The following is a 27,910-nucleotide window of genomic DNA, read 5'->3' as shown; positions in this document are numbered from 1 at the left end:
CCTACTTCGATCTCAGCTCCAAGCATACAGGCTGCATGGGGCGGGTCAGAGCTGCAGTGGAGCTCCTGGCCCCGCCCCCGCCCTGCTGGCCGGGGAATACAGCGATGTTCTTCTGTGCTCAGCCGGGTTATCAGGGGACCCCAAATTGCGGGCAGCGCGGGCTCAAGGGGCAGCTACTTTGGTGGACCTCCCGACCATGACAGGGCCCAGGGCAGCTGCCCCTTTTGCCCTGCGCTAAAGACAGCCCTGACCTGCAAAACAAAAAAAATTCAGCAAAACATCCAATATACAAGCCTGGGAAAGGGATTTTGGGAAAGAATACACTGATGATCAATGGAAGAAAGCCTTTAGTATAACATATGCATCTACCAGAAGTGCCAAGCTGTGGGAAAAAAATGATGTTGCGATGGTACATTACCCCATACAGCATATCAAAATTCACCCCTAGGACATCCTCAGAATGCTGGAGGAATTGCGGGGGACCTGGAACACTACCGCACATCCTGTGGTCCTGTCAACTTATTGAAAAATACTGGTCTTGCATTTTCAACATAATTGAGCAGGTTATAGGAATAAAAGTTGCACCTTCCCCAGGTATGGCACTTCTGTCACCTGATATAGACTTAATTCCAACCAATATGAGAGCAATGGTGTCTCATATACTTTTAGCAGCCCGACTTAATATAGTCTGACACTGGAAGGATAGCATACCTCCCAACTTGGTAGAAACCCTACAAATAATAAACACACATAGTGCTTATGAAATACAATTGGCAGAAGTGGTACCCACAGCGTATGGGTATATCAACTCGACTGAGTACATAGATAGCATGTGATATCGGACTGCGACTAAAGGATTAATATTATTAATTTTCTTTACTCTGGTTGGTTAAAGAACATTTCATTTTTTGTTTATTTCTCTCATTTTTATTTTTCATCTATCTTATGTTACGTTGTAGAAGTATATGGATCATTAGATTCTAACTGGAATTTGTGTCATCAAGTTTCGTCATCTCCTACTGTACCCTACTAAACGTAGAAGAGGGATGAGTTATAGTAACTGTTATTCTCTTCATATAATGAACCATGTCTGTTATGCAACATAGTAGTTGGGACCAACTACTATAAAGCCAATATGTCTTGTACTTCCTACTTGTTTCTCGTGAAAACAATAAAAATTATTAAAAGTAAAAATGTTGGTTTTTTTTCAAAATTGTCGGTCTTTTTTTGTTTATAGCGCATTAAATAAAAAAGGTGATCAAATACCACCAAAAGAAATGTTTGGGTTTTTGTTTGGGTACAGCGTCATACAACCGCGCAATTGTCAGTTAAAGCGACGCAGTGCCGTATTGCAAAAAATGGCCTGGTCATTAAGGGGGTAAATCCTTCCAAAGCTGAAGTTGTTAAAGGATAAGTTCACCTTTTGTAACATCTTGCATGTTACACCCACATTCAGGGTGTAACATGTAAGATGTTACAATTCCACCGACCCCTGAACCCCCCCGGCTCCCCAATGTGACAGGCACCAGGCGATCTTCTCTGTCATTCTCTGCAAAGAACTTGGCAGCGTGGGGCTTCCCTTTTGACTGACAGTTAGGCGTCATGTACACTGTTGCTGGTAAACGAACGTTCAGAGGCAGTTGGCTGCTTTTTTCAGCTGCCCCTGAACTCATCCAATGTTATCTTATCAGTACATGTACACAGGTTCGTTTAATGTCGTTTTATGCAGTTGAGTTTAGAGGCTTTTTTTGGAAAGCAAAAAAATGAGTTCAGACGCTAAGTTTAGAGGCATTTCAAGCGCTAAGCACTTTTAAACGTGTCCAAACACGGCTAAACGTGGTAACTCGCGTTTAGCCGCGTTTTGGTTTGCAGGCGTTTTTCATTTTTGGCTATTTTGAAAAAAAAAAAAATTTTTTTCAAACGCTTCTAAACGCAAATGCGGACGTACGGACGTTTTAAACGTGGATTACTATCTGTCAAGTTAAATCGTTCAGGGGAGGTTGTAAAAACGTTCCATGTACATTAAGCCTTACCGGCTTGGTGTTCAGTGAAGACCGAGAACTGAGCGATCAGCAATCTTTGTTTGCTCAGTCTCAGAAGTGGTGGGGGACCAATGCGGCATTGGATCGATGCTGCATCCACCTAGGTGAGTATAGTTTATAATGTTTATTTTTAAAGTAAAATAAAATTTTAGAATTTTATAATGTTTATTTTTTTTTAAAAAAACCTTACTTCTCTTTTAAGTTCTGCTTTAATCTCTCTCTATGCAGTTTGTCAGCTTTCCCTCTCATTTTCCTACAACATCTTTCCATACACTGACATTAGGGCTGCTCTGTGCCTCCCCTTCCCTTTATAGTGAGGGGGTTGGCTTATCCAGAAAGGCCCTTCTAAACTTGTTGGCCATAGTTCAAAGGCCATGTAGTGCCTAATGGTTTAAACAAATTCTCCCAGGTGAATCTCCACATAAATTCACCAGGACTGTAAATTTGAATCCGCAGGATTCATCTCAAACCTATGGTAGTAGCTAACCTGAACCTCATTCCTAGTCACAATCCAATTTGCCACTTGACTAGTATGACCATCTTCAGAGAACCTACAACCCTGCGAAGCTGCCGTTGCAGGGATTATCGTGCCTAAATCATTGGTGTCAACCTACTAGAAGGTTGAATATTGAAGGTTGAATATTAGAATATGGGGTGTTTGAGCAGGAAATTTGTTCAATGTTAGCTCTGGCCGAAAGCAGATTCATTTCTCCCTCTCTAGCTTTCGGATCCTCTCCTGACCAATCCTTACTCACTCAATCAAGTAATCACAGCACGTTCTGCTAACTGGAAACCTCTTTGCTGCCTATCTTCCCTTATATACTCAGCCATTCAAGCCTTACACCTACTTTAACGCCTTTTTTGAGCCAGGCCTATATCTGTCTTTTGTACACTTCTGCCCACAAATCCTCAATACCTTATTATGGTAATTCAAAAAAACATCTATTGCTGTTAAAAAGGTTGGTACAAAGAAAAAACAACTATGTGGAACCATAGATTCAAGTATCTTTAGGTGCATGGGCGTCTTTATTGTTAATTCATGTACCCAAATCCAAACAGATCCTCTTAGATGCTTCCTTATCAATTTATGAATACCTCATTCCCTCTCTGCAGGTTAATTTCTGGTCTAAGCAAGGCTTTGTGTATATTAAAGACTTTCATTTTGACTCATTAAGGGCCCTTTCACACTGAGGCGGGGGCGGCGTCGGCGGTAAAGCGCCGCTATTGTAAGCGGCGCTTTACCGTCGGTATTCGGCCGCTAGCGGGGCGGTTTTGCCCCCCGCTAGCGCCCGAGAAAGGGTTAAAAACCACCGTAAAGCGCCTGTGCAGAGGCGCTTTGCCGGCGGTATAGCTGTGCTGTCCCATTGATTTCAATGGGCAGCAGCGGTAAAGGAGCGGTATATACTCTGTTCCTTCACCGCTCCAAAGATGCTGCTAGCAGGACTTTTTTTACCGTCCTGCTAGCGCACCGCTCCAGTGTGAAAGCCCTCAGGGCTTTCACACTGGAATCAAAGCAGCGGCACTTTCGGGTCAGTTTACAGGCGCTATTAGTAGCGCAATAGCGCCTGAAAACCGCCTCAGTGTGAAAGGACCCTTAGTGATAACTCTTTCCCCATGTTAAAGCCTCACTCTTTTTCATCACATATATCCCATCCTGCAGATGCCCTTACATGTTGATATTTGGCAAAAACTTACGGCTTGATCAGTACAGAGAGGTGGTATTTCACGATTTTATGATTATCTCCAAAATGCAATTTCCCTTCCGAAAACGGCTACTATGCTAGCATGGGAAAAGGAATTGGGTTGCTCCAATCCCCTATCCTCCTGGAAAAAAGCCATTTTCAATAAAATTAAAACTTTTCATTGTGTTCAACACTGGGACACCCATCTCAAAATTGTGCATAGAGGCTAGTTAACCCCATACAAATTATCAAAGATTTACTTTGATGCATCCTTACAATGCTGGCATCATTACAGGGAATTGGGGGATTTACTGCACACCCTGTGGCAGTGTAAAAGTCCGAGGAGCTTTTGGAGAATGGTATTTACGTTGAGTGCCAAAGTAACAGGCATTATCATAGACCCATCCCCAGAACTAGACATTTTGGGTCTAAATATAAATAGAATCCCTTTACAATTTCACACAGTGACTTCCCATTATCTTAATGCAGCCTGCTTAACTGTTTGTTCATGTTGCCATCATGCGGAATGCTGTTAGGTCGTAAAAATCTGGGAGAACCTCATCCAAGACCTTCTCTTTATTGGGGTCTACACACAGTGTGTTTAGATTTCCTCCCCTTTTAACATGTATTGTACCTCATGTCTGATACTTTGTATGTTATTTTTGTGTGATGTAACATGCTATTGCCTCAATAAAAACTATTTGAAAAGAAAAAACAACTGTGCAAAGTACGGTAACCTATGATAATCAACCAAATGTCATTTTTCTCTCTTTTTACACACTGTTAACAAATACCTAAGAACTTGCTATGGATTCCAACACTTGACAATACACTCTAAATAAGCCTGCTGGCCCCCTCTGCAGCCTGTTCCTGTACCAGCAGCACTGCGACAGCAACAGTTGCTTTCTGACGGTTTCCAGGCAGTGCATCCCTGCCTTTGCGCACAAACAACAGGTGGAACAGACGGTCAGCGGTTCAGATCTGCCTGGATTCTACACTTCCTTCTGATTCGCTGGATGAGCCGGAGGACTCTAAATTAGGCAGAGAGACACAGCCGAAGATGTATTTCTGTGCTGACACATTCAATGACTTCATACTGGATGGGGATAATTTATGGACAAGATCAAGTTAAAAGTTCTGTTGCTTTTGTGAGGCAATAAGCCTAGAGGTTTAATTCATTTCCTGGCAAATGCGCATGAGATGAATTTTTATACCAATGTTATGAAGCTCCTACTGCAAAGCCTGCCTGGAAACAGCACTCACTCCAAGTAATGACATGCTATCTCCACAGCAGTACATTACACAAATTTAAGCTCTGCACCTTCCTCCTTCCTGTATATAAGACAGCAGAGGATAACCTACAGAGCTTTGGCTGCTGAAAGGCTACAGGACTTTCTTTGAAGACTTTCTTTGAAACTTATTATTTGTAGCCTGTCTGCCAGGTAAGTGTTAAAGGGAACACTGCTGATGTAGTTTAAAAGAGACACTGTCAATAGCTAAAAAATATAAGCACAGTCAGTACAAAAAAAATAAAATAAAAATGGGCACAGTTGGTTCCTTTCATGTATCAATCTGTGCCGTCATTTTTCAACAGATTGTTGTAGGACCTCTGACACACCCAGAAGTGTTGGATGCTCCTTTATCCCATTGGGCTCCTTCAGCTGTACCCTGAAAAAATGTACCCCTTGACTTGATTTCCTCCTGAAAATTATCAAAGCACTTACTGGTATGTATGTCTAGTGCCTGGTCACCCCAGTGCCTTGAGCTTCATAACTACAATATGAGATCATCTAAGGGCAGGGAACTCCAAACTACGGCCCTCCAGCTGTTGCGGAACTACACGTCCCATGTAAAACTCTGACATTCACAGATATGACTAGGCATGATGGGAATTGAAGTTCCCGAACAACTGGAAGGCCGTAGTTTGGAGACCCCTAAACTAAGGCACTGCTGCCTCTGACTGCTAGCCTCAGGAGATTTGAACTGATGTTTGGTTATTTTACCACTACGTTCTCACTGTTCTTCTTACTGGAGTTTCTGACATGAGAAAGGAAAGCTCTGCCTCTACCAAGATGGCCACCTCCATGCAGAGGCAGAGTGCAGAACCAGGCATGGTAAGTCAGTAATGGGGTAAAGATCAGCTGCAAGGAGACCACTGGAGAAAATACTGGTGACTAGTTATTTGTCCTCTTCCCTCCCTTTTTTGGGTGCAGCCATAATTGATTACAGCCAACATATTCTGGGGGATAGAAGGGCCCTTCCTTTAAAATGTCAACTTAGCCAATAAAGTTAATGGATGGTGGACTGACTCTTGAAGCAAAATTTCCAATAAAAGAAAGAAACATCTAAAAATGAAAGATTTGAAAAAAAAAAAAGAAGATGCAGTCAGTTGTATAAATCACACTTCTGTAAAGCAATAACAGAAACATGAATATCATACATAAATAGAATGGAAACAAGCAACTAGAAAAAACAACTTATTAAAGCTCATTACCCAGCAACACAAAGCATTGCACGCATTGATAAATCTGCTCCAGTTTAATCCCTGATGGAGCTGGATTTTTCTTTTTTCGCTGCCTCTATTCGGAAGAAAAGGTCGTAAATTGCGCGAAGGGCTACAGACATTTACAAATAGGCATTGCTCAAGATGTGCAATATGGCATTAAATTAAACCATCATGGCTTCACTCATTTCCTCTCCTCTCTGCCTTGCCTTCTGTATAGATATTCCAGGGAAAGGAGAATAAGAAGCTTTATGAATATAGGTCAAGGCATTAATATAAATTTGATCACCTCCTTTTTTATTTTCCAACGGTCGGCCATTATAAATCACCACTCTTAGCTGCCTACTCCCCCCCCCCCCCCCACACACACACACTCCACAGCCCCCTCTAAGGCATCCGCATGCACTGTACTCTTCCATACTGCATGTGGATGTTGAAATGTGAATGGGTGACAAGGGTATCTATATATAATATTAATGGTGCTAGGGAGGATCTGTAGGAGATGGGATTGCTCGCCAAGTAACGAGTGATCAGAGCAGAACACCTCATCCCCAGTTACATGCTTTACATCATCTGCAGGACAAATGTAAGATCATTAAACAAAAAGAAGCCAGGCATTCTGTGAGGAAATGGCTACGCTGGAGGTACTAATCAATCCAGCCAGTCGGCTTACCCTCCAATATTGTCACTAGGCTTGGAGAAAACAGATTGCCGCTCAGATCATAGGCTAGCTAAACTAGAATACCGGCTGTTAGCTAAGATTTACACATGGGACTAGATCCTGCTAGTCTGCCTCATTTTAACGTTTTTTTTTTTTGTTTCATTTTACATTTTTTTAGTGTTTATAAACTGATAAAATATATCATGATTTGAATATAGGTGTCCGTTTATCATCCAGCGGTAAAATACTGCTGCTCAGTTCTCAGGCATTCTCAGAGGAGAGCGATCTCCTCTGAGTGCCTGTTTATCAAGCTTTGTAGATCGCTTCTCCTGTTGAGTTGTAAAGAGATCTACAAACGCCGGGAAATCCTGAGAACGGCTCCTCTCATTGTAATCTAGCGGGATTACAGTAATAGGAAGTGAAAAATTCCGAAGTTTAACACAAAGCACCACACATTACACACCTCATATTAATAAAATAATAAAGTTACATTCCCCCTACACAATATACATTAACCTAATTATTCAAAAACATTGTTTTTATCAATATTTAAAGATCATACATGTGCCTATTTAAATATGAATGGTGTACAGTAAATGAATTGAATCCAGATATGTAATGCAGCTAAACACCATTCATATAAATGAAAAATACATTTATAATCATTCAAAAATAATTTTAATAATAAAGTATAAAAATATAAATATTTATTAATAAATTAAAATAAAATATGTTTCATAACTGATAAACCCCCTATAACTGTAATAGAACAGTCCATGGGTAAAACCATATTTTAGGGGTTACAAATTTTTTTTTACTAATAAATTAAAATTTATATAAAAATAACTTTAATAATAGCATTTTAATGCAGGTAGAATTATATATATTTTATATATATATATATATATATATATATATATATATATATATATATATATTCATATATATATATATATATATACACACATACATATATATATATATATGTATGTGTGTATATATATATATATATATATATATATATATATATATATATATATATATGAATATATATATATATATATATATATATATATATATATATATATATAATTCTACCTGCATTAAAATGCTATTATTAAAGTTATTTTTATATAAATTTTAATTTATTAGTAAAAAAAAATTTGTAACCCCTAAAATATGGTTTTACCCATGGACTGTTCTATTACAGTTATAGGGGGTTTATCAGTTATGAAACATATTTTATTTTAATTTATTAATAAATATTTATATTTTTAGACTTTATTATTAAAATTATATATATATATATATATATATATATATATATATATATATATATATATATATATATATATATATATATATATATATATATATGTATATATGAAGAATTGTTAATAACATTGATTTTAGCTGCCATCATCACAGTATAACCACTTGCAGTACAGCGACTTACTGCTATGTCACTGGTCATCAAGTGGATATGTTATTTATTGTATTATTATTATTTATGTATCATTTATATGTTATAGATCAGTGTTTCTCAACCTTTTTCCAGTCGGGGCGCCCTTAAAAAGTATTTTCAATCTTGAGGGACCCCAGTCCAAGGCTTGGTTCATGTTACTGTGTGTCACGGAACAAGCACAAAATCGCGCTCGTTCCTGACACACAGACAAATGCTCTGATCTTTAGGGGTGCAATTAATTCTTAATGGTACCCCACACATTGGAAAACGTGGGGTGCTTTTGGTGCAGTGCAATTTCAAAAAAAAGGTTGGGGACTGAATGGGCTGCCCTACACGCAGCACGCAGCCACACAGATGTGAACCTTGTTATTTTTTTTATTTATTTATAATATTAAATGAATAATCCTCATTTTAAAAATAAGAAGAATAATATAATAAGGATTTATAATATAATAGAAAATTACATAGTAGTGATGATATGAAAAAAAAATGTTTGTGTGTTATTTTTATTAGGTAATCATAAGGGGTAAAATAATTTAGAAAAAGAGAGATCCCTCTTTATTGGGACTTTAAAGGCGACGTACGCTTGAATATTACTATAAAATCAATTTTATTAATTATACATAAAAAATATTCGATGAAATCCTCTTTTTTTGCTATAAGGTGTAAAAATAATAAACCCTGACAACCTCCTCAAGAGTAGTACAGTGTTGCTATAGTTATAAAAAAAAAATATTATATAATACAATAAAAAATAAATAAATAAATAAATATATATATATATATATATATATATATATATATATATTTTTTTTTTTTTTTTCACATACTGTCACCAGTCAGTGTCTCTGATCGCTGCCATACAAGTTATATGACAACGCGGTACTACACTGGTGACAATATATAATAATAAAAAAAATTTTTGAGGGTTTTTTTTATTTTTTATTAACCACTTTAATACTGGGCACTTACACCCCCTTCCTGCCCAGGCCAATTTTCAGCGCTGTCGCTTTTTAAATGACAATTGCGCGGTCATGCTACGCTGTACCCAAGCAGAATTTTTATAATTTTGTTCCCACAAATAGAGCTTTCTTTTGGTGGTATTTGATCAACACTGCGTTTTTTTTATTTTTTGCTAAACAAATAAAAACAAAAAATAAAAACTAAAATTTTGAAAAAAAAAAAGTTTTTCTTTTGTTTCTGTTATAAAATTTTGTAAATAAGTTAGCTTTCTCCTTCACTGGTGGGCACTGATAAGGCGGCACTGATGGGCACTCATGGGTGGCACTGATGGGCACTCATGGGTGGCACTGATGGGCACTCATGGGTGGCACTGATGTCATTGTTAGGCATCACTGATGGCACTGGCAGGCATTGGGGATGGGCACTGATTGGCAGCTGCCTGGGCACTGATTAGCATTTCCCTGGTGGTCCAGGGTGGTGCCAATCCCTGGTGGTCCTGGCGGCGTCCTGGGTGGGCATCCGAGGGGGGGCTGCGCTGATAAACAATCAGCACAGACCCCCCCCTTTAAGGAGAGCAGCCGATCGGCTCTTCCTGTTTACATCGTGATCAGCCGTGATTGGATACAGGTGATCACGTGATAAAGAGGCTCCACCAGAGGCTCTTTACCGAGAGCGGTGTGTCTGACTGACACACCGCACTACCGATCACCACCGGTCGCTCTGGGAGGCCGTAATAAGATGTCCACCCAGGACAAGAGCCATGCCGTCATTTGGCGGGCGGGATGTGGTTCAGAAATACAAAAAAAAAAAACAGCAATGCTTCTTTCTAAACACCTTGGACTGTCTACTTTCAACTACTTTTAAAAGGAGTCTTTTGGGGGGTATTTGTACTTTCCTGGCGTTTTTGAGTCTCAACAAAAGAGATCGGCCTTAAGTACATCAGGACTGATCGAACTCTTAAGGTGTCGGCATACCAAGACATTTTCATGTTCCCAACTTTGTGGTGTGCAGTCATGTTGGAGCAGGAAGGGGCCGTCCCCAAACTGTTCCCACAAAGTTGGGAGCATGAAATTGTCCAAAATGTCTTGGGGTGCTGACCCTTTAAGAGTTCCCTTCACTGGAACTAAGGGGCCAAACCCAACCCCTGAAAAACAACCCCCCCACCATAATCCCCCCTCCACCAAATGATTTGGACCAGTGCACAAAGCAAGGTCCATAAAGACATGGAAGAGTGAGTTTGGGGTGGAGGTACTTCACTGACCTGCACAGAGTCCTGACCTCAACCCGATAGAACACCTTTGGGATGAATTGAGCAGAGACTGAGAGCCAGGCCTTCTCGCGAAACATCAGTGCCTGACCTCACAAATGCGCTACTGGAAGAATGGTCAAACATTCCCATAAACAGTAGAAATCTCTCCTGCGCTCGGGTGTCAAGTATCTTAGTATGTGGTGCGACCAACTTTGTAAAGCAATGCCTGCCGTCTTGCATTCCCATAGACACACTCCTAAACCTTGTGGACAGCCTTCCCAGAAGAGTTGAAGCTGTTATAGCTGCAAAGGGTGGGCCAACTCAGTATTAAACCCTACGGACTAAGAGTGGGATGTCATTAAAGTTCATGTGCGTGTAAAGGCAGGCGTCCCAATACATTTGTTAATATAATGTGTGTATATCTCTATCATCTCTTATTTTTTTATATCATATTTTGCGGTTGGCAAGTGACTTCAAAAGTCCTTCCAATCCGGTGAAAACATCTCCAGGTTTGTGATTCCTGTGTCCTCAATTGTCACTGGTTGATGTTAATTTTTCTGCTCTCCAGGGAAGAGTGATCTGACGGTAGACGCTGTAAAGCTGCACAATGACCTGCAGTCGGGTTCCCTGTCCATACAGAAGAGGCCGGAGGAGGAGGAAATGGCCGTCACAGAAAGATCCGGGGCCACCTTCCTCAGCGGCCTCTCCGATTGCACCAACCTCACCTTCAACAAAGTCCAGAGATTCTGGGAGTCCAACTCGGCCGCTCACAAGGAGGTGGGTGACGACTCGGGTTGTAGACCTTTGAAGGATAACTTTTCATTTAATAAGCAATAACTGCACCTTGTTTTGCAAACACAGAAATATGCATTTTTTTTTTAGCCTGCAGAGCATTGCACCTATAATCAGTAGATGGCGGGTACAATGTCCGGCTCCTGCAGACTGTCAGTACCGCTGTCTGCCCCTAGGGGAGGTAATTACTGAGAAGCAGGAAGGTTCAGTGAACTACCAGAGCGCTCATAGTTCATTCAGAACTACAAGCTGTCTGCCTCAGTGGCAAGAATGTTCCTTATGTTGTTGATCAGTGGGAAGAAGGTTCCTTACATTGGTGGTCAGTGGGAAGAAGGTTCCTTACATTGGTGATCAGTGAGAAGAATGTTCCTTACATTGGTGATCAGTGGGAAGAATGTTCCTTACATTGGTGATCAGTGGGAAGAATTCTCCTTACATTGGTGATCAGTGAGAAGAATGTTCCTTACATTGGTGGTCAGTGAGAAGAATGTTCCTTACATTGGTGATCAGTGGGAAGAATTCTCCTTACATTGGTGATCAGTGAGAAGAATTCTCCTTACATTGGTGATCAGTGAGAAGAATTCTCCTTACATTGGTGATCAGTGAGAAGAATTCTCCTTACATTGGTGGTCAGTGAGAAGAATGCTCCTTACATTGGTGGTCAGTGAGAAGAATGTTCCTTACATTGGTGGTCAGTGAGAAGAATGTTCCTTACATTGGTGATCAGTGAGAAGAATTCTCCTTACATTGGTGATCAGTGGGAAGAATGTTCCTTACATTGGTGATCAGTGAGAAGAATGCTCCTTACATTGGTGATCAGTGAGAAGAATGCTCCTTACATTGGTGATCAGTGAGAAGAATGCTCCTTACATTGGTGGTCAGTGAGAAGAATGTTCCTTACATTGGTGATCAGTGAGAAGAATGCTCCTTACATTGGTGGTCAGTGAGAAGAATGTTCCTTACATTGGTGATCAGTGAGAAGAATGCTCCTTACATTGGTGATCAGTGAGAAGAATGTTCCTTACATTGGTGGTCAGTGAGAAGAATGTTCCTTACATTGGTGGTCAGTGGGAAGAATGTTCCTTACATTGGTGATCAGTGGGAAGAATGTTCCTTACATACATAGTTACATAGTAGGTGAGGTTGAAAAAAGACACAAGTCCATCAAGTCCAACCTATGTGTGTGATTATGTGTCAGTATTACATTACATATCCCTGTATATTGCGGTCATTCAGGTGATTATCTAATAGTTTCTTGAAGCTATCAATGCTCCCCGCTGAGACCACCGCCTGTGGAAGGGAATTCCACATCCTTGCCGCTCTTACAGTAAAGAACCCTCTACGTAGTTTAAGGTTAAACCTCTTTTCTTCTAATTGTAATGAGTGGCCACGAGTCTTATTAAACTCTCTTCTGCGAAAAAGTTTTATCACTATTGTGGGGTCACCAGTACAGTATTTGTAAATTGAAATCATATCCCCTCTCAAGCGTCTCTTCTCCAGAGAGAATAAGTTCAGTGCTCGCAACCTTTCCTCATAACTAAGATCCTCCAGACCCTTTATTAGCTTTGTTGCCCTTCTTTGTACTCGCTCCATTTCCAGTACGTCCCTCCTGAGGACTGGTGCCCAGAACTGGACAGCATACTCCAGGTGCGGGCGGACCAGAGTCTTGTAGAGCGGGAGAATTATCGTTTTATCTCTGCAGTTGATCCCCCTTTTAATGCATGCCAATATTCTGTTTGCTTTATTAGCAGCAGCTTGGCATTGCATGCCATTGCTGAGCCTATCATCCACTAGGACCCCCAGGTCCTTTTCCATCCTAGATTCCCCCAGAGGCTCTCCCCCAGTGTATAGATTGCATTCATATTTTTGCCACCCAAATGCATTATTTTACATTTTTCTACATTGAACCTCATTTGCCATGTAGTCGCCCACCCCATCAATTTGTTCAGGTCTTTTTGCAAGATTTCCACATCCTGCGGAGAAGTTATTGCCCTGCTTAGCTTAGTATCGTCTGCAAATACAGAGATTGAACTGTTTATCCCATCCTCCAGGTCGTTTATGAACAAATTAAATAGGATTGGTCCCAGCACAGAACCCTGGGGAACCCCACTACCCACCCCTGACCATTCTGAGTACTCCCCATTTATCACCACCCTCTTAACACGCCCTTGTAGCCAGTTTTCAATCCATGTACTCACCCTATGGTCCATGCCAACGCACCTTATTTTGTACAGTAAACGTTTATGGGGAACTGTGTCAAATGCTTTTGCAAAATCCAGATACACCACGTCTACGGGCCTTCCTTTATCTAGATGGCAACTCACCTCCTCATAGAAGGTTAACAGATTGGTTTGGCAAGAACGATTCTTCATGAATCCATGCTGATTACTGCTAATGATATCATTCTTATTACTAAAATCTTGTATATAGTCCCTTATCATCCCCTCCAAGAGTTTACATACTATTGATGTTAGGCTAACTGGTCTGTAATTCCCAGGGATGTTTTTTGGGCCCTTTTTAAATATTGGTGCTACATTGGCTTTTCTCCAATCAGCTGGTACCATTCCAGTCAATAGACTGTCTGTAAAAATTAGGAACAACGGTCTGGCAATCACCTGACTGAGTTCCCTAAGTACCCTCGGATGCAAGCCATCTGGTCCCGGTGATTTATTAATGTTAAGTTTCTCAAGTCTAATTTTAGTTCCGTCCTCTGTTAACCATGTAGGTGCTTCCTGTGTTGTGTCATGAGGATAAACACTGCAGTTTTGGTTACTGAAGCCCCCCGATTCACTCGTGAAGACTGAGGAGAAGAATAAATTCAATACCTTTGCCATCTCCCCATCCTTTGTAACCAGATGTCCTTCCTCATTCTTTATGGGGCCAATATGGTCTGTCCTCCCTTTTTTACTGTTTACATACTTAAAGAATTTCTTGGGATTTTTTTTGCTCTCCTCCGCTATGTGTCTTTCATGTTCTATCTTAGCCAACCTAATTGCACCCTTACATTTCTTATTGCATTCTTTATAAATTCTGAATGCTGTGGATGATCCCTCAACCTTGTATTTTTTGAAGGCCTTCTCCTTTGCTTTTATATGCATTTTTACATTGGAGTTAAGCCATCCAGGATGTTTGTTCGCTCTTTTAAATTTATTACCCAATGGGATACATTGGCTAATGCCCTTATTTAATATGCTCTTAAAGCAAACCCATCTCTCCTCTGTATTCTTTGTTCCTAATATTTTATCCCAATTTATGCCTTTTAGCAAGGTATGTAGTTTAGGGAAGTTGGCTCTTTTGAAATTCAGTGTCTTTGTGTTCCCTTCATGTCTCCTATTTGTGTTATTTATACTGAAACTAATTGACCTGTGATCGCTGTTACCTAAATTGCCCCGTATTTCCACATCTGTTATCAGGTCTGTATTGTTGGTAATCAGTAGATCTAGTAATGTTTTATTTCTAGTTGGTGCGTCTACCATCTGACCCATAAAATTGTCCTGCAAGACACTAAGGAACTGGCGAGCCTTAAATGAATGCGCGGTTCCCTCCGCCCAGTCTATGTCTGGATAATTAAAATCCCCCATTATGATAACACTTCCCATCCTTGCTGCTAATCCAATTTGTGATAGGAGATCCGTCTCCACTTCCTCCCTCAGGTTAGGGGGCCTATAGCATACTCCCAGTATTATTTTCCCCTTAGCTTCATCCCTTTGGAGCTCTACCCATAAAGATTCCACCTCCTCCCTAGCCCCCTCAGTGATGTCATCTCTCACATTCACTTGTACATTATTCTTGATATATAGGCATACCCCTCCCCCTTTTTTACCCTCTCTGTCCTTGGGGTATAGGGTATACCCTTGAATGTTTGCCAGCCAATCATGAGAGCTGTTGAACCAGGTCTCTGAAATTCCCACAAAATCCAAATCCTCCTTGTACAACAGTATCTCTAGTTCACCCATCTTGTCCGCCAGGCTCCTGGCATTGGTGAACATGCCACATAGTTTAGACCGGTCGCATATTGTCCTCGTATTGGGTGTTTCAAGATTGCAACTTGGACTTGCTACTATACTCACCTTGTGTTTTTGTGCTTTGGTTAACCTACCACTAATGCCCCCAATACTACCCTCTGGAATATCTTCCGCGCTGGCTATCACTGTCTCTGGACCCTCCCCCCCATCGCCTAGTTTAAAAACCCCTCTAACTTTTTGGCCATCTTCATTCCCAGCAGATCTGCACCCTCCTCATTTAGGTGCAGTCCGTCCTTTCTATAGTACCGGTTACCGACTGAGAAGTCGGCCCAGTCCTCCAGGAACCCAAACCCCTCCTTACTACACCAGCTCTTCAGCCACTTGTTTACTTCCCTAATCTCCCTCTGCCTCTCTGGTGTGGCTCGATGTACCGGTAGTATTCCTGAGAACACTACCTTGGAGGTCCTTTTCCTCAATTTAGCTCCTAAGTCCCTAAAATCGTTCTTTAGGACACTCCATCTGCCTCTGACTTTGTCATTGGTGCCAACGTGCACCATGACAGCCGGGTCTTCCCCAGCCCTTCCCAGTAATCTGTCCACAAGATCCGTGATGTGCCGAACCCGAGCGCCCGGTAGACAACATACTGTTCGGCGCTTCAGGTCTTGGTTACAGATTGCCCTCTCTGTCCTTCTAAGAATTGAGTCCCCTACCACCAGAATCTGTCTTTCCTGGTGGTAGGGGACTCAATTCTTAGAAGGACAGAGAGGGCAATCTGTACATTGGTGATCAGTGAGAAGAATGTTCCTTACATTGGTGGTCAGTGAGAAGAATGTTCCTTACATTGGTGATCAGTGGGAAGAATGTTCCTTACATTGGTGGTCAGTGGAAAGAATGTTCCTTACATTGGTGGTCAGTGGAAAGAATGTTCCTTACATTGGTGGTCAGTGGGAAGAATGATCCTTACATTGGTGGTCAGTGGGAAGAATGTTCCTTACATTGGTGGTCAGTGAGAAGAATGTTCCTTACATTGGTGGTCAGTGGGAAGAATGTTCCTTACATTGGTGATCAGTGGGAAGAATGTTCCTTACATTGGTGATCAGTGAGAAGAATGTTCCTTACATTGGTGATCAGTGAGAAGAATGTTCCTTACATTGGTGGTCAGTGGGAAGAATGTTCCTTACATTGGTGATCAGTGAGAAGAATGTTCCTTACATTGGTGGTCAGTGAGAAGAATGTTCCTTACATTGGTGGTCAGTGAGAAGAATGCTCCTTACATTGGTGATCAGTGAGAAGAATGTTTCTTACATTGGTGATCAGTGAGAAGAATGCTCCTTACATTGGTGATCAGTGAGAAGAATTCTACTTACATTGGTGATCAGTGAGAAGAATGCTCCTTACATTGGTGATCAGTGAGAAGAATGTTCCTTACATTGGTGATCAGTGGGAAGAATGTTCCTTACATTGGTGGTCAGTGAGAAGAATGTTCCTTACATTGGTGGTCAGTGGAGAAGAATGCTCCTTACATTGGTGATCAGTGAGAAGAATGTTTCTTACATTGGTGGTCAGTGGAGAAGAATGCTCCTTACATTGGTGATCAGTGAGAAGAATGTTCCTTACATTGGTGGTCAGTGGAGAAGAATGTTCCTTACATTGGTGATCAGTGAGAAGAATGTTCCTTACATTGGTGATCAGTGGGAAGAATGTTCCTTACATTGGTGATCAGTGGGAAGAATGTTCCTTACATTGGTGGTCAGTGGGAAGAATGTTCCTTACATTGATGGTCAGTGGAGAAGAATGTTCCTTACATTGGTGGTCAGTGAGAAGAATGTTCCTTACATTGGTGATCAGTGGGAAGAATGTTCCTTTCATTGGTGATCAGTGAGAAGAATGTTCCTTACATTGGTGATCAGTGAGAAGAATGTTCTTACATTGGTGATCAGTGGAGAAGTCGTTATCTATTGTTTGCTCCAATGTAGTGTTATAACTGTTGCATTCATTTGTGTTTATAGGACTTCTATCACCAATACAAAGTATAGATCTGAGACTTAATTGATTATGTCTTTTTAGATCTGTGCGGTTCTGGCTGCAGTAACAGAAGTGATCCGCTCTCAGGGAGGGAAGGAGACAGAAACGGAATACTTTGCTGCTCTGGTGAGTGATTTCTCTGCATGGTTGCCATTGTCTTCATTTTTCAAATGTGCTGCACTATAATGCAATAAAACGGGCGTCTCTAAATGGTGGACCACGGTCCTGGTCCTGACCAAGTCAATGTCCCATCCGGACCCACCGCAGTTGCGGCATTTAGGATCATCTTTTTCCCCTCAGCCACCGCTAGCTCTGTTGTCTTTGCAGAGCAGACATTGGAAGAGCAGCACAGCGATGGATGGGGGCTGGCCCAGTTCATGCACAAATGTCTATTCAAGTCACACCCAAAATCGGCAAAAGCAACGCATGTACTACTGTTTCAAATTGGTGTGGCACCGCAAAGTCGGCATCGCACCAATTTAACCGGTGCCACCGTCAAATCGCATGCGAAGTCGCTCCCATGTGAACGGGGGCTTAACCACTTGAGCCCCGGACCATTATGCTGCGTAAGGACCAGAGGTCTTTTTCCAATTTGGCACTGCGTCGCTTTAACTGCTAATTGCGCGGTTATGCAATGCTGTACCCAAACGAAATTTGCGTCCTTTTCTTCCCACAAATAGAGCTTTCTTTTGATGGTATTTGATCACTTCTGCAGTTTTTATTTTTTGCGCTATAAACGGAAAAAGACCGAAAATTTTGAAAAAAAATGATATTTTCTACTTTTTGTTATAAAAAAAATCCAATAAACTCAATTTTAGTCATACATTTAGGCCAAAATGTATTCGGCCACATGTCTTTGGTAAAAAAAATGTCAATAAGCGTATATTTATTGGTTTGCGCAAAAGTTATAGCGTCTACAAACTAGGGTACATTTTCTGGAATTTACACAGCTTTTAGTTTATGACTGCCTATGTCATTTCTTGAGGTGCTAAAATGGCAGGGCAGTACAAAACCCCCCCAAATGACCCCATTTTGGAAAGTAGACACCCCAAGGAAATTGCTGATAGGCATGTTGAACCCATTGAATATTTATTTTTTTTGTCCCAAGTGATTGAATAATGACAAAAAAAAAAAAAAAAAAAAATATTTACAAAAAGTTGTCACTAAATGATATATTGCTCACACAGGCCATGGGCCTATGTGGAATTGCACCCCAAAATATATTCAGCTACTTCTCCTGAGTACGGGGATACCACATGTGTGGGACTTTTTGGGAGCCTAGCCGCGTATGGGACCCCGAAAACCAATCACCGCCTTCAGGATTTCTAAGGGTGTAACTTTTTGATTTCACTCTTCACTGCCTATCACAGTTTCGGAGGCCATGGAATGCCCAGGTGGCACAACCCCCCCCCAAATGACCCCATTTTGGAAAGTAGACACCCCAAGCTATTTGCTGAGAGGCATATTGAGTCCATGGAATATTTTATATTTTGACACAAGTTGCGGGAAAGTGACACTTTTTTTTTTTTTTTTTTTTGCACAAAGTTGTCACTAAATGATATATTGCTCACACAGGCCATGGGCCTATGTGGAATTGCACCCCAAAATACATTTAGCTGCTTCTCCTGAGTATGGGGATACCACATGTGTGGGACTTTTTGGGAGCCTAGCCGCGTACGGGGCCCCGAAAACCAATCACCGCCTTCAGCGTTTTTAAGGGCGTGAATTTTTGATTTTACTCTTCACTGCCTAACACCGTTTCGGAGGCCATGGAATGCCCAGGTGGCACAAACCCCCCCCAAATGACCCCATTTTGGAAAGTAGACACCCCAAGCTATTTGCTGAGAGGCATGGTGAGTATTTTGCAGCTCTCATTTGTTTTTGAAAATGAAGAAAGACAAGAAAAAACTTTTTTTTTTTTTCTTTTTTCAAATTTCAAAACTTTGTGACAAAAAGTGAGGTCTGCAAAATACTCACTATACCTCTCAGCAAATAGCTTGGGGTGTCTACTTTCCAAAATGGGGTCATTTGGGGGGGTTTTGTGCCACCTGGGCATTCCATGGCCTCCGAAACTGTGATAGGCAGTGAAGAGTGAAATCAAAAATTCACGCCCCTTAGAAAGCCTGAAGGCGGTGCTTGGTTTTCGGGGTCCCGTACACGGCTAGGCTCCCAAAAAGTCTCACACATGTGGTATCCCCGTACTCAGGAGAAGCAGCAGAATGTATTTTGGGGTGTAATTTCACATATTCCCATGGCATGTTTGAGCAATATATCATTTAGTGACAACTTTGTGCAAAAAAAAAAAAAAAAAAAAAAAATTTGTCTCTTTCCCGCAACTTGTGTCGCAATATAAAATATTCCATGGACTCGACATGCCTCTCAGCAAATAGCTTGGGGTGTCTACTTTCCAAAATGGGGTCATTTGGGGGGGTTTTGAACTGTCCTGGCATTTTATGCACAACATTTAGAAGCTTATGTCACACATCACCCACTCTTCTAACCACTTGAAGACAAAGCCCTTTCTGACACTTATTTTTTACATGAAAAAGTTTTTTTTTTTTTGCAAGAAAATTACTTTGAACCCCCAAACATTATATATTTTTTTAAAGCAAATGCCCTACAGATTAAAATGGTGGGTGTTTCATTTTTTTTTTTCACACAGTATTTGCGCAGCGATTTTTCAAACGCATTTTTTGGGGAAAAAACACACTTTTTTAAATTTTAATGCACTAAAACACACTATATTGCCCAAATGTTTGATGAAATAAAAAAGATGATCTTAGACCGAGTACATGGATACCAAACATGACATGCTTTACAATTGCGCACAAACGTGCAGTGGCAACAAAATAAATACATTTTTAAAAGCCTTTAAAAGCCTTTACAGGTTACCACTTTAGATCTACAGAGGAGGTCTACTGCAAAAATTACTGCCCTCGATCTGACCTTCGCGGCGATACCTCACATGCATGGTGCAATTGCTGTTTACGTTTGACGACAGACCGCCGCTTGCGTTCGCCTTAGCGCAAGAGCAGGGGGCGACAGGGGTGCTTTTTTTTTTTTTTTTTTTTTTCTTTATTATTTTTTTGCTTTTTTATCTTATTTTTAAACTGTTCCTTTCATTTTTTTTTTTTTTAAATCATTTTTATTGTTATCTCGGGGAATGTAAATATCCCCTATGATAGCAATAGGTAGTGACAGGTACTCTTTTTTGAAAAAATTGGGGTCTATTAGACCCTAGATCTCTCCTCTGCCCTCAAAGCATCTGACCACACCAAGATCGGTGTGATAAAATGCTTCCCCAATTTCCCAATGGCGCTATTTACATCCGGCGAAATCTAAGTCATAAAATGCTCGTAGCTTCCGGTTTCTTAGGCCATAGAGATGTTTGGAGCCACTCTTGTCTCTGATCAGCTCTATGGTCAGCTGGCTGAATCACCGGCTGCATTCTCAGGTTCCCTGTTGAGACAGGAGAGCCAGAGAAAAACACGGAAGACGGTGGGGGGGGGGGGGGCATTCCCTCCCACGGCTTGTAAAGGCAGTCTAGAGGCTAATTAGCCGCTAGGATTGCTTTTACATGAAAGCCGACCGCTGGCTGAAAAGAATGATACCAAGATGATACCTAAACCTGCAGGCATCATTCTGGTATAACCACTCAAAGTTGTGAATGGCGTACCTGAAGACAAAAAAATGGTTAACAATAAAGCACAGTAAACAATAAAGTATAAATAATTACATACCTGAAAAACAAACATGATAAAACATAATAACAATAACAATAACAATAACAATAAAACACTGCAGAATAGAATACAGTAAAAAAAGAGCAGAACAATAGAGAGAGAGAATAGAGAGAGAGAACAATAAAACGACAACTATTTTTTTTTATTTTATATATATTTTTTTTTTTTTTACACTTTTTTTGTAACTAACTTTTATAACTGTAACCGGTTCCAGGTTCGGGTCTCTCAAAATGCGATGGCATCTTGGGAGACCCTGTGAAAGTGTGCCTAGTCTGTGCAATGCTGTACCCTACGCTAATACTCAACTAGTGTATGGTAGCGTTCAAAACATTCACCAATGCAAAGACCAGGATTGTCAGGACAGAAGGGACAATAATAGCGGGTGTCACGCCTATATCCGCGTTTGCTGCAGACACAACATCTTTTTGGGGGGGGTTCGTTGGGTAGGGGTACTCGGGAGCACATAAAAATGCCTCTCATGCAGCCGACTGCATTTCGTTGGGGGATGTGAATGGGGGAAGTACGGGCGCTGCAGAAGTGGTGGGTTCCCAATTAGGATTGGCGAATGCAGCAGGAAGGGCACTATGGGCACGACGGGCCTGTGTTTGTCTTTTTGGTGGCAGCGGGACACTACTTGTGCTTGTCACCTCACCAGCTTGAACTGCACTTATGGGACTCGCCACGTCACCAAGTGTTACTGCAGTGCTGGTTTGACTACGACCGGGGTGTACTAGGCCGCTGGTGCTTGCCAGTTCAATAAAAAGCTTCCAAAAAAACTGTTAGCGATCGCAGGGATCAGGCCTGACTCTGCGAACGCTGCAGTTATGCGTTTAGTGTTTTGTAAGTGACAGTGATCGATCGATACTGCACTTGGGTGGGCTGGACTGGGCCGGGCGGAGGGGCAAAACGCAGGTGCTAGCAGGTATCTGGGTTGATCCCGCTAACACTGCGTTTTTGGGAACCCTAAACTGCTGGGGACGCTAGTATAGATCTGATCGGATCAGATATTGATCCGTTCAGATACTATACCACTAAAGGAGGCGTATGCTGCGTGCGTGGGTGTTAGCGGTACTGGCGCTAACCTGACGCTGCCTGGGGCCGGTGCTTGCTAGTTCACCAAAATGCTACCAAAAAAACTGTTAGCGATCGCAGGGATCAGGCCTGACTCTGCGAACGCTGCAGTTATGCGTTTAGTGCCTTGTAAGTGTCAGTGATCGATCGATACTGCACTTGGGTGGGCTGGGCTGGGCCGGGCGGAGGGGCACAACGCAGGTGCTAGCAGGTATCTGGGCTGATCCCGCTAACACTGCGTTTTTGGGAACCCTAAACTGCTGGGGACGCTAGTATAGATCTGATCGGATCAGATATTGATCCGATCAGATACTATACCACTAAGGGAGGTGTACGGTGCGTGCGTGGGTGTTAGCGGTACTGGCGCTAACCTGACGCTGCCTGGTGCTTGCTTGCCAGTTCACCAAAATGCTACCAAAAAAACTGTTAGCGATCGCAGGGATCAGGCCTGACTCTGCGAACGCTGCAGTTATGCGTTTAGTGTTTTGTAAGTGACAGTGATCGATCGATACTGCACTTGGGTGGGCTGGGCTGGGCGGAGGGGCAAAACGCAGGTGCTAGCGGGTATCTGGGCTGATCCCGCTAACACTGTGTTTTTGGGAACCCTAAACTGCTGGGGACGCTAGTATAGATCTGATCAGATCAGATATTGATCCGATCAGATACTATACCACTAAGGGAGGCGCATGCTGCGTGCGTGGGTGTTAGCGGTACTGGCGCTAATCTGACGCTGCCTGGGGCGACGCATATCACCGCCGGGCGATCAGGGGGCTAAACCTTTATTAGGTAATAAACGGCGGGTGCCCTGACACTATAAAAAATAAACGAACTAACCTGCGTCACCCGTAACGGTTATACGGTGATCAGTGGTGAAAGGGTTAACTAGGGGGCAATCAAGGGGTTAAAACATTTATTAGGTAGTATATGGGGGTCCCTGTCACTATAAAACGCTGACGGCGAACCTAAATATTTACCTCACTAACTAGCGTCACCAGCGACACTAATACAGCGATCAGAAAAATGATCGCTTAGCAACACTGGTGACAGGGGGTGATCAAGGGGTTAAAACTTTATTAGGGGGGGTTAGGGGGGTACCCTAGACCTAAAGGGGGGTAATACTAACTGTCCCAACACTGTAACTGTCACAAACTGACACTATGCAGTAATCAGAAAAAAAAAAAAAAAAAAAAAAAAAAAAACCTGCTGGTGTCAGTTTGTGACAGGGGGAGGGGGGTGATTGGGGGGGGATCGGGGGGCGATCGGGGGGGGGATCGGGGTGTTTTGTATGCCTGGCATGTTCTACTGTGTGTGTGTGTGTTGTGCACTCACATTGATGTCTTCTCCCCTCGGCGCTGGAACGGAAAATACCGAGCCGAGGGGAGATGACATCATTTCCTTTGCTGCTGTTTAGCATACAGCAGCAAAGGAGTGTTCCCATTGGCCGGCGGCGATCGCGAGGGGGGGGCCACGAACGGATGGCCTCCCCCTCATCTCGGATCGCCGGGGAACAGAACGGGACCGCTTCGGGCACCGGGGGGGGGTCCGATCGGACCCCCCACCCGCGAGAGGCAAATCACGTACATGTACGTGATTTTGCCTGCCCGTGCCGCCTTGCCGACGTAAATCGGCGTTAGGCGGTCCTTAAGTGGTTAATGTGGTAGTGAACTCCCATTGGACACTTCTACCTACAGGTAAGCTTACAATAAAGAGTCCTTGTAACTACGGGGAACATCTCCTAAATGTGCGCCGTACAGGAGATATTCAATGTCCCTGCAGCCGGTGACGTCACACTGAAGGGGCAGCATACTCGTGCCGTTACCTTCAGAGATCTGTGCCGTGGTCGAGACTCCAGCGCACATGGAAGGGAGTGATGTCATCGCAGCTTGGCCGTTCAAGCAGCTGGAGCCCCGTGAACCCGGAAGGAAGACCGGGTGAAGATGGAAGCCCTGTCAGCGTTGACAGCGCGCCACTGGAGGGCTTCGTTCTTAGGTAACGTTTTCATAATGTGCCAGTAGGTGAAGCCTACTAGCACATTATGACATTACCTTGCAGGGAGAAGATTTTTTTTAATTTTTGTTTTAAAGTGGAGTTCCTTCCGCTCGCCCCTTTTAAAAAAATAAATAAATAAATAAAAATTAAAGTCAGCAGCACCACATACTGTAGCTGCTGATTTTTAGGCTGCATTGACACCTGAGCGTTTCAAAGTTGCGCGTTTTTTACCGCGCATTTTGCCTTGTTTTTGCCGCGGTTTTGTTCAGGTCACCAATGTAAAAGGCAGAAAAACATCTGTAATCTGTCCCAAAGAAGCTCATGTTATTTTTTGAGATTAGGGTGTTTTTCAGGCGTTTTGCTTCAGGTGACAAAACGCTCAAATGTGAACAGGTGCCATTGAAAAGAATGGTTGTTGGGCCTTTTTTACAGGCGTTTCATGAGCTGAAAACGCTCAGGTGTGAATGCAGCCTTAACGTTAGAAAACTTGCCTGTCCTGGAGTCCAGCGATGTCGGCACCTCAGCCGATGGACAGGTGCTTCTGCCACCGTTGCGGGTAAAGGAGCCTGGCAGTGTAGCTCCTGCACTCTCTCACTGGCCCGGCAGAAGGGGGAGGGGGCCGAACTCTTGACGTAACTTGCCGGTCACCCAGGAGTGGGGACAGGGTACCTATAATAAAAAAAAAAAGAAAAAAAAAGGTACCTGCTCCCCCTTCCCCCTGAAAATGTGGAATGTGGCACCGGAGAGGGGGATGGAATTAGGTAATCAGAAGTTCCACTTTTACAACTTTGTTTTGAGTTTACTACTGTATTACTATTTAATAAAACTGAAACCTGTGGGAGTAAAGCAATTCCTAAGCTTGGCTCTGAAAATCGTCTTCCAGGTGACACTTTTTTGCTTATGATTTGGTTTTCTCTTCATTTTACTAACTGATAAGGAGATTAAATGAGGAAATCCCTCCATGGTTTGTCTGTACACTGCAGAACATAAAAACAAAAATTTTTATATATATATATTTTTTTCCCCCATAGATGACCACTCTGGAAGCTGTTGAGTCTGCGGAGTCGCTGTCTGCCGTTGCCTACCTGCTGAACCTGGTTCTGAAAAGGTAAGCCTGTCTGTCCCTCCCCCCCCCCCCCCAGTGGTTACGGGTTATTGGTCCTTCATCTTCCAGTAACTGATGATGTGTTTTAGGGTTCCAGGTCCTGTGCTGATTAAGAAATTCTCGGACACGTCTAAGGCCTTCATGGATATTATGTCCTCACAGGCCACCAGCGGCAGCACCTCTGCTCTTAGATGGGTAAGTCGTGTTCTTTTTGTATTATCCTGTGTTTTAGATTTTCATGTTTCTGTAATATTAGAGAATGGCTCCCTTGAGTGAAACCCCGTATGGGTAGGTCCTACCCCTTTTTGGCCACCAGAGGGCGCGCACCGCTGGGGGACCGAATGCGCGTGGCCGGCGGGCACGATCACCGCCGGCACGCGCTATCGCGTGCACGAGCGCCAGCACGGGGATTTGTGTGTGTAAACGCACAAATCAAATCCTTGTGCTGTCAGAGGAGAGGAGCCATATTGTTCCTACTAAGTAGGAAAAACGATATGTCTCCTCTCCTTGTCACATCCCCACACAGTTAGAACACACCGAGGGAACACACATTTAACCCCTTCCCTGCCAGTGACATTTACACCGTAATCAGTGCATTTTTTATAGCACTGATCGCTGTATAAATGTAAATGGTCCCAAAAAAGTGTCAAAAGCGTCCGATCTGTCCGCCGCAATGTCGCAGGCTTGCTAAAAATTGCAGATCACCGCCATATTTCTACTAAAAAAAAATAAAATGAAATAATAAATGCCATAAATCTTTCCCATAGTTTGTAGACGCTATAACTTTTGCGCAAACCAATCAATATATGCTTATTGCGATATTTTTGGTAAAAAAATAAAAAAAATCCTATGCATTTAGGTGAAAAAACACCTGGCAGTCATCGGGGCCTCTCTGTGCAAAACGAGCTGCACAGTGGAGGCAAGTATGACATGTTGGAAAGGAGGAGTTTTTTGTTTTTTGTTTTTTCGTTTTTTTTAACTAACAATCACTATAAATGATACTTTTTGCTTTTTTGCACATGTAGCACCTTGCACTTTCATATATTGTGTTTAGTAGATTCATACATATTTTTAGAGTGTGGGAGCAAAGATTGCAGTACAACGGTGATAGCGATGTCTTTTTTCATATACTTTTGTATGTCTTTCTGCAATCTCATTATTACATCGTCTTCTTTTTTTAATTTTTTTTTTTTTTAGATCGTTTCATGTTTGTCAGTGTTGCTTCGGAAACAGGACCTGTCTGCATGGAGTTATCCCTCCACTCTGCAGGTGTACCATGGCTTACTGAGCTTCACTGTCCATGCAAAGCCAAAAGTACGTTGTAGACCAGGAAAAACGAGAGACCTTTAGAAAAGGAAGTCTTCAGAGGTCTATGGGTACTTTTTTAATATGATCTGATCCTCCGTGTGTGTGTGTGTGATTTTTGTTGTAGGTGCGGAAGGCCGCTCAGCTTGGCGTGTGCTCTATCCTGAAGGGCAGCGAGTTCATGTTTACAGACTCCGCCTCCGCTCTCCATCCTGCTGCCCAGTCCACCGCTAAGTTTTGTGTCCAGGAGATCGAGAAATCGGGAGGTGAGAGTTGTATTTGTGGGAAGGAACAGAACACTGGGGGAAGGGTAGAGTAGGAGCTGAGTATAGAAGGAAGAGTGCAGAGTCAGTGGGAGGAATAATGCCTCAAAACCTCAATCTCAAATATCAAGAATGAAAATTGTTTAAAAATTAAGAGTATTAAAGTTTTGCTACAATAAACTGTGAAGCAACTTTCGAAAATGTTGGTGACCTTTACCCACTTCTTGATCACTATACGTATATTAGGGATCAACCGATTTTCAGTAAGGCCGATATCAGCATTTTCTGAAAAATCAGTATTGGTCGCAAGCTAGACCGATATTGCTTTAAGGGGTTTTTCCGGGGTGATGCACGCAGCTGCATGCATCACCCCGGTACTGCTCTCTAGAGCAGATGGTCGGCTTTACTGTAATAACAACCGATGCAGCTCAGCAGCCGCTCGGCTGTTATTACAAACAATGGGAGGTGACACCCCCCTCCTGCTGCCTTCCGCCGCTCGCCTGGGCTCTCCCGTCCCACCAGGAGGCCCGAGCAACCAGCCGGCATGTCTGCCGGCTGGCCGAAGACCCGAACAAAGCCAATGCTTCGTTCGGGTGTCGGATCTAGTAATCCGGAAGCAGTGTCATGACATCACTTCCCGGATTACTGGCATCTTAAAGGCATCCGTTTTAAAAAATAGAAAGTATTCAAAAACGCTGATCTTGACGTTTTGAATACTTTCAAGTGCAGTGGAGGGGTTTGGGGTCTTATAGACACCCCGATCCCTTCATAAAGAGAACCTGTCACTGCCTATTGCTGTCACACGGAATGTTTACATTCATTGTGACAGCAATAACAGTGATAAAAAAGTAACTTTTTTTTTTTTTTTTTTTTTATCGGATGATCCCTAACGTGTGTGTGTATATATAATATATACAGCCCTCAAAAATTCCACTCGCTTCTGCGAGTGGATTTTGAGGGCTGGTGAGTGTGGGCTGCTTGGGAGTTGGGGGCGGCGGCGGGCTAGCACCGCCGGAAGCCTGGGTTGTATGGGAGCCATTCTCCCAGCGATCGTAGGGGAGGAGAGCCGCCACCTGGTTTATCGGAG

General features: G+C 42.6%; 1 protein-coding gene across 1 annotated transcript in view; it reads left to right on the top strand.

Annotated features, from left to right (window-relative positions):
* LOC141141298 (RRP12-like protein) overlaps window positions 1–26,879 on the top strand; it is a 30,280-nt gene extending 3,401 nt beyond the window's left edge. Inside the window, exons 2-7 of the mRNA XM_073628974.1 lie at window positions 11,134–11,342; window positions 17,390–17,473; window positions 25,182–25,258; window positions 25,345–25,450; window positions 26,453–26,569; window positions 26,688–26,879. Of these exons, the coding sequence (XP_073485075.1) occupies window positions 11,134–11,342; window positions 17,390–17,473; window positions 25,182–25,258; window positions 25,345–25,450; window positions 26,453–26,569; window positions 26,688–26,879 (785 nt within the window). The remainder of the gene's footprint in view (window positions 1–11,133; window positions 11,343–17,389; window positions 17,474–25,181; window positions 25,259–25,344; window positions 25,451–26,452; window positions 26,570–26,687) is intronic.
* Window positions 26,880–27,910: the final 1,031 nt, after the last annotated feature.

Source organism: Aquarana catesbeiana, linkage group LG04, assembly GCF_042186555.1.
Source record: "Aquarana catesbeiana isolate 2022-GZ linkage group LG04, ASM4218655v1, whole genome shotgun sequence".
In the NCBI taxonomy this organism is placed as follows: domain Eukaryota; kingdom Metazoa; phylum Chordata; class Amphibia; order Anura; family Ranidae; genus Aquarana; species Aquarana catesbeiana.
The sequence above is the reverse complement of the archived record's forward strand: the minus strand, read 5'-3'. Positions and strand labels throughout refer to the sequence as shown.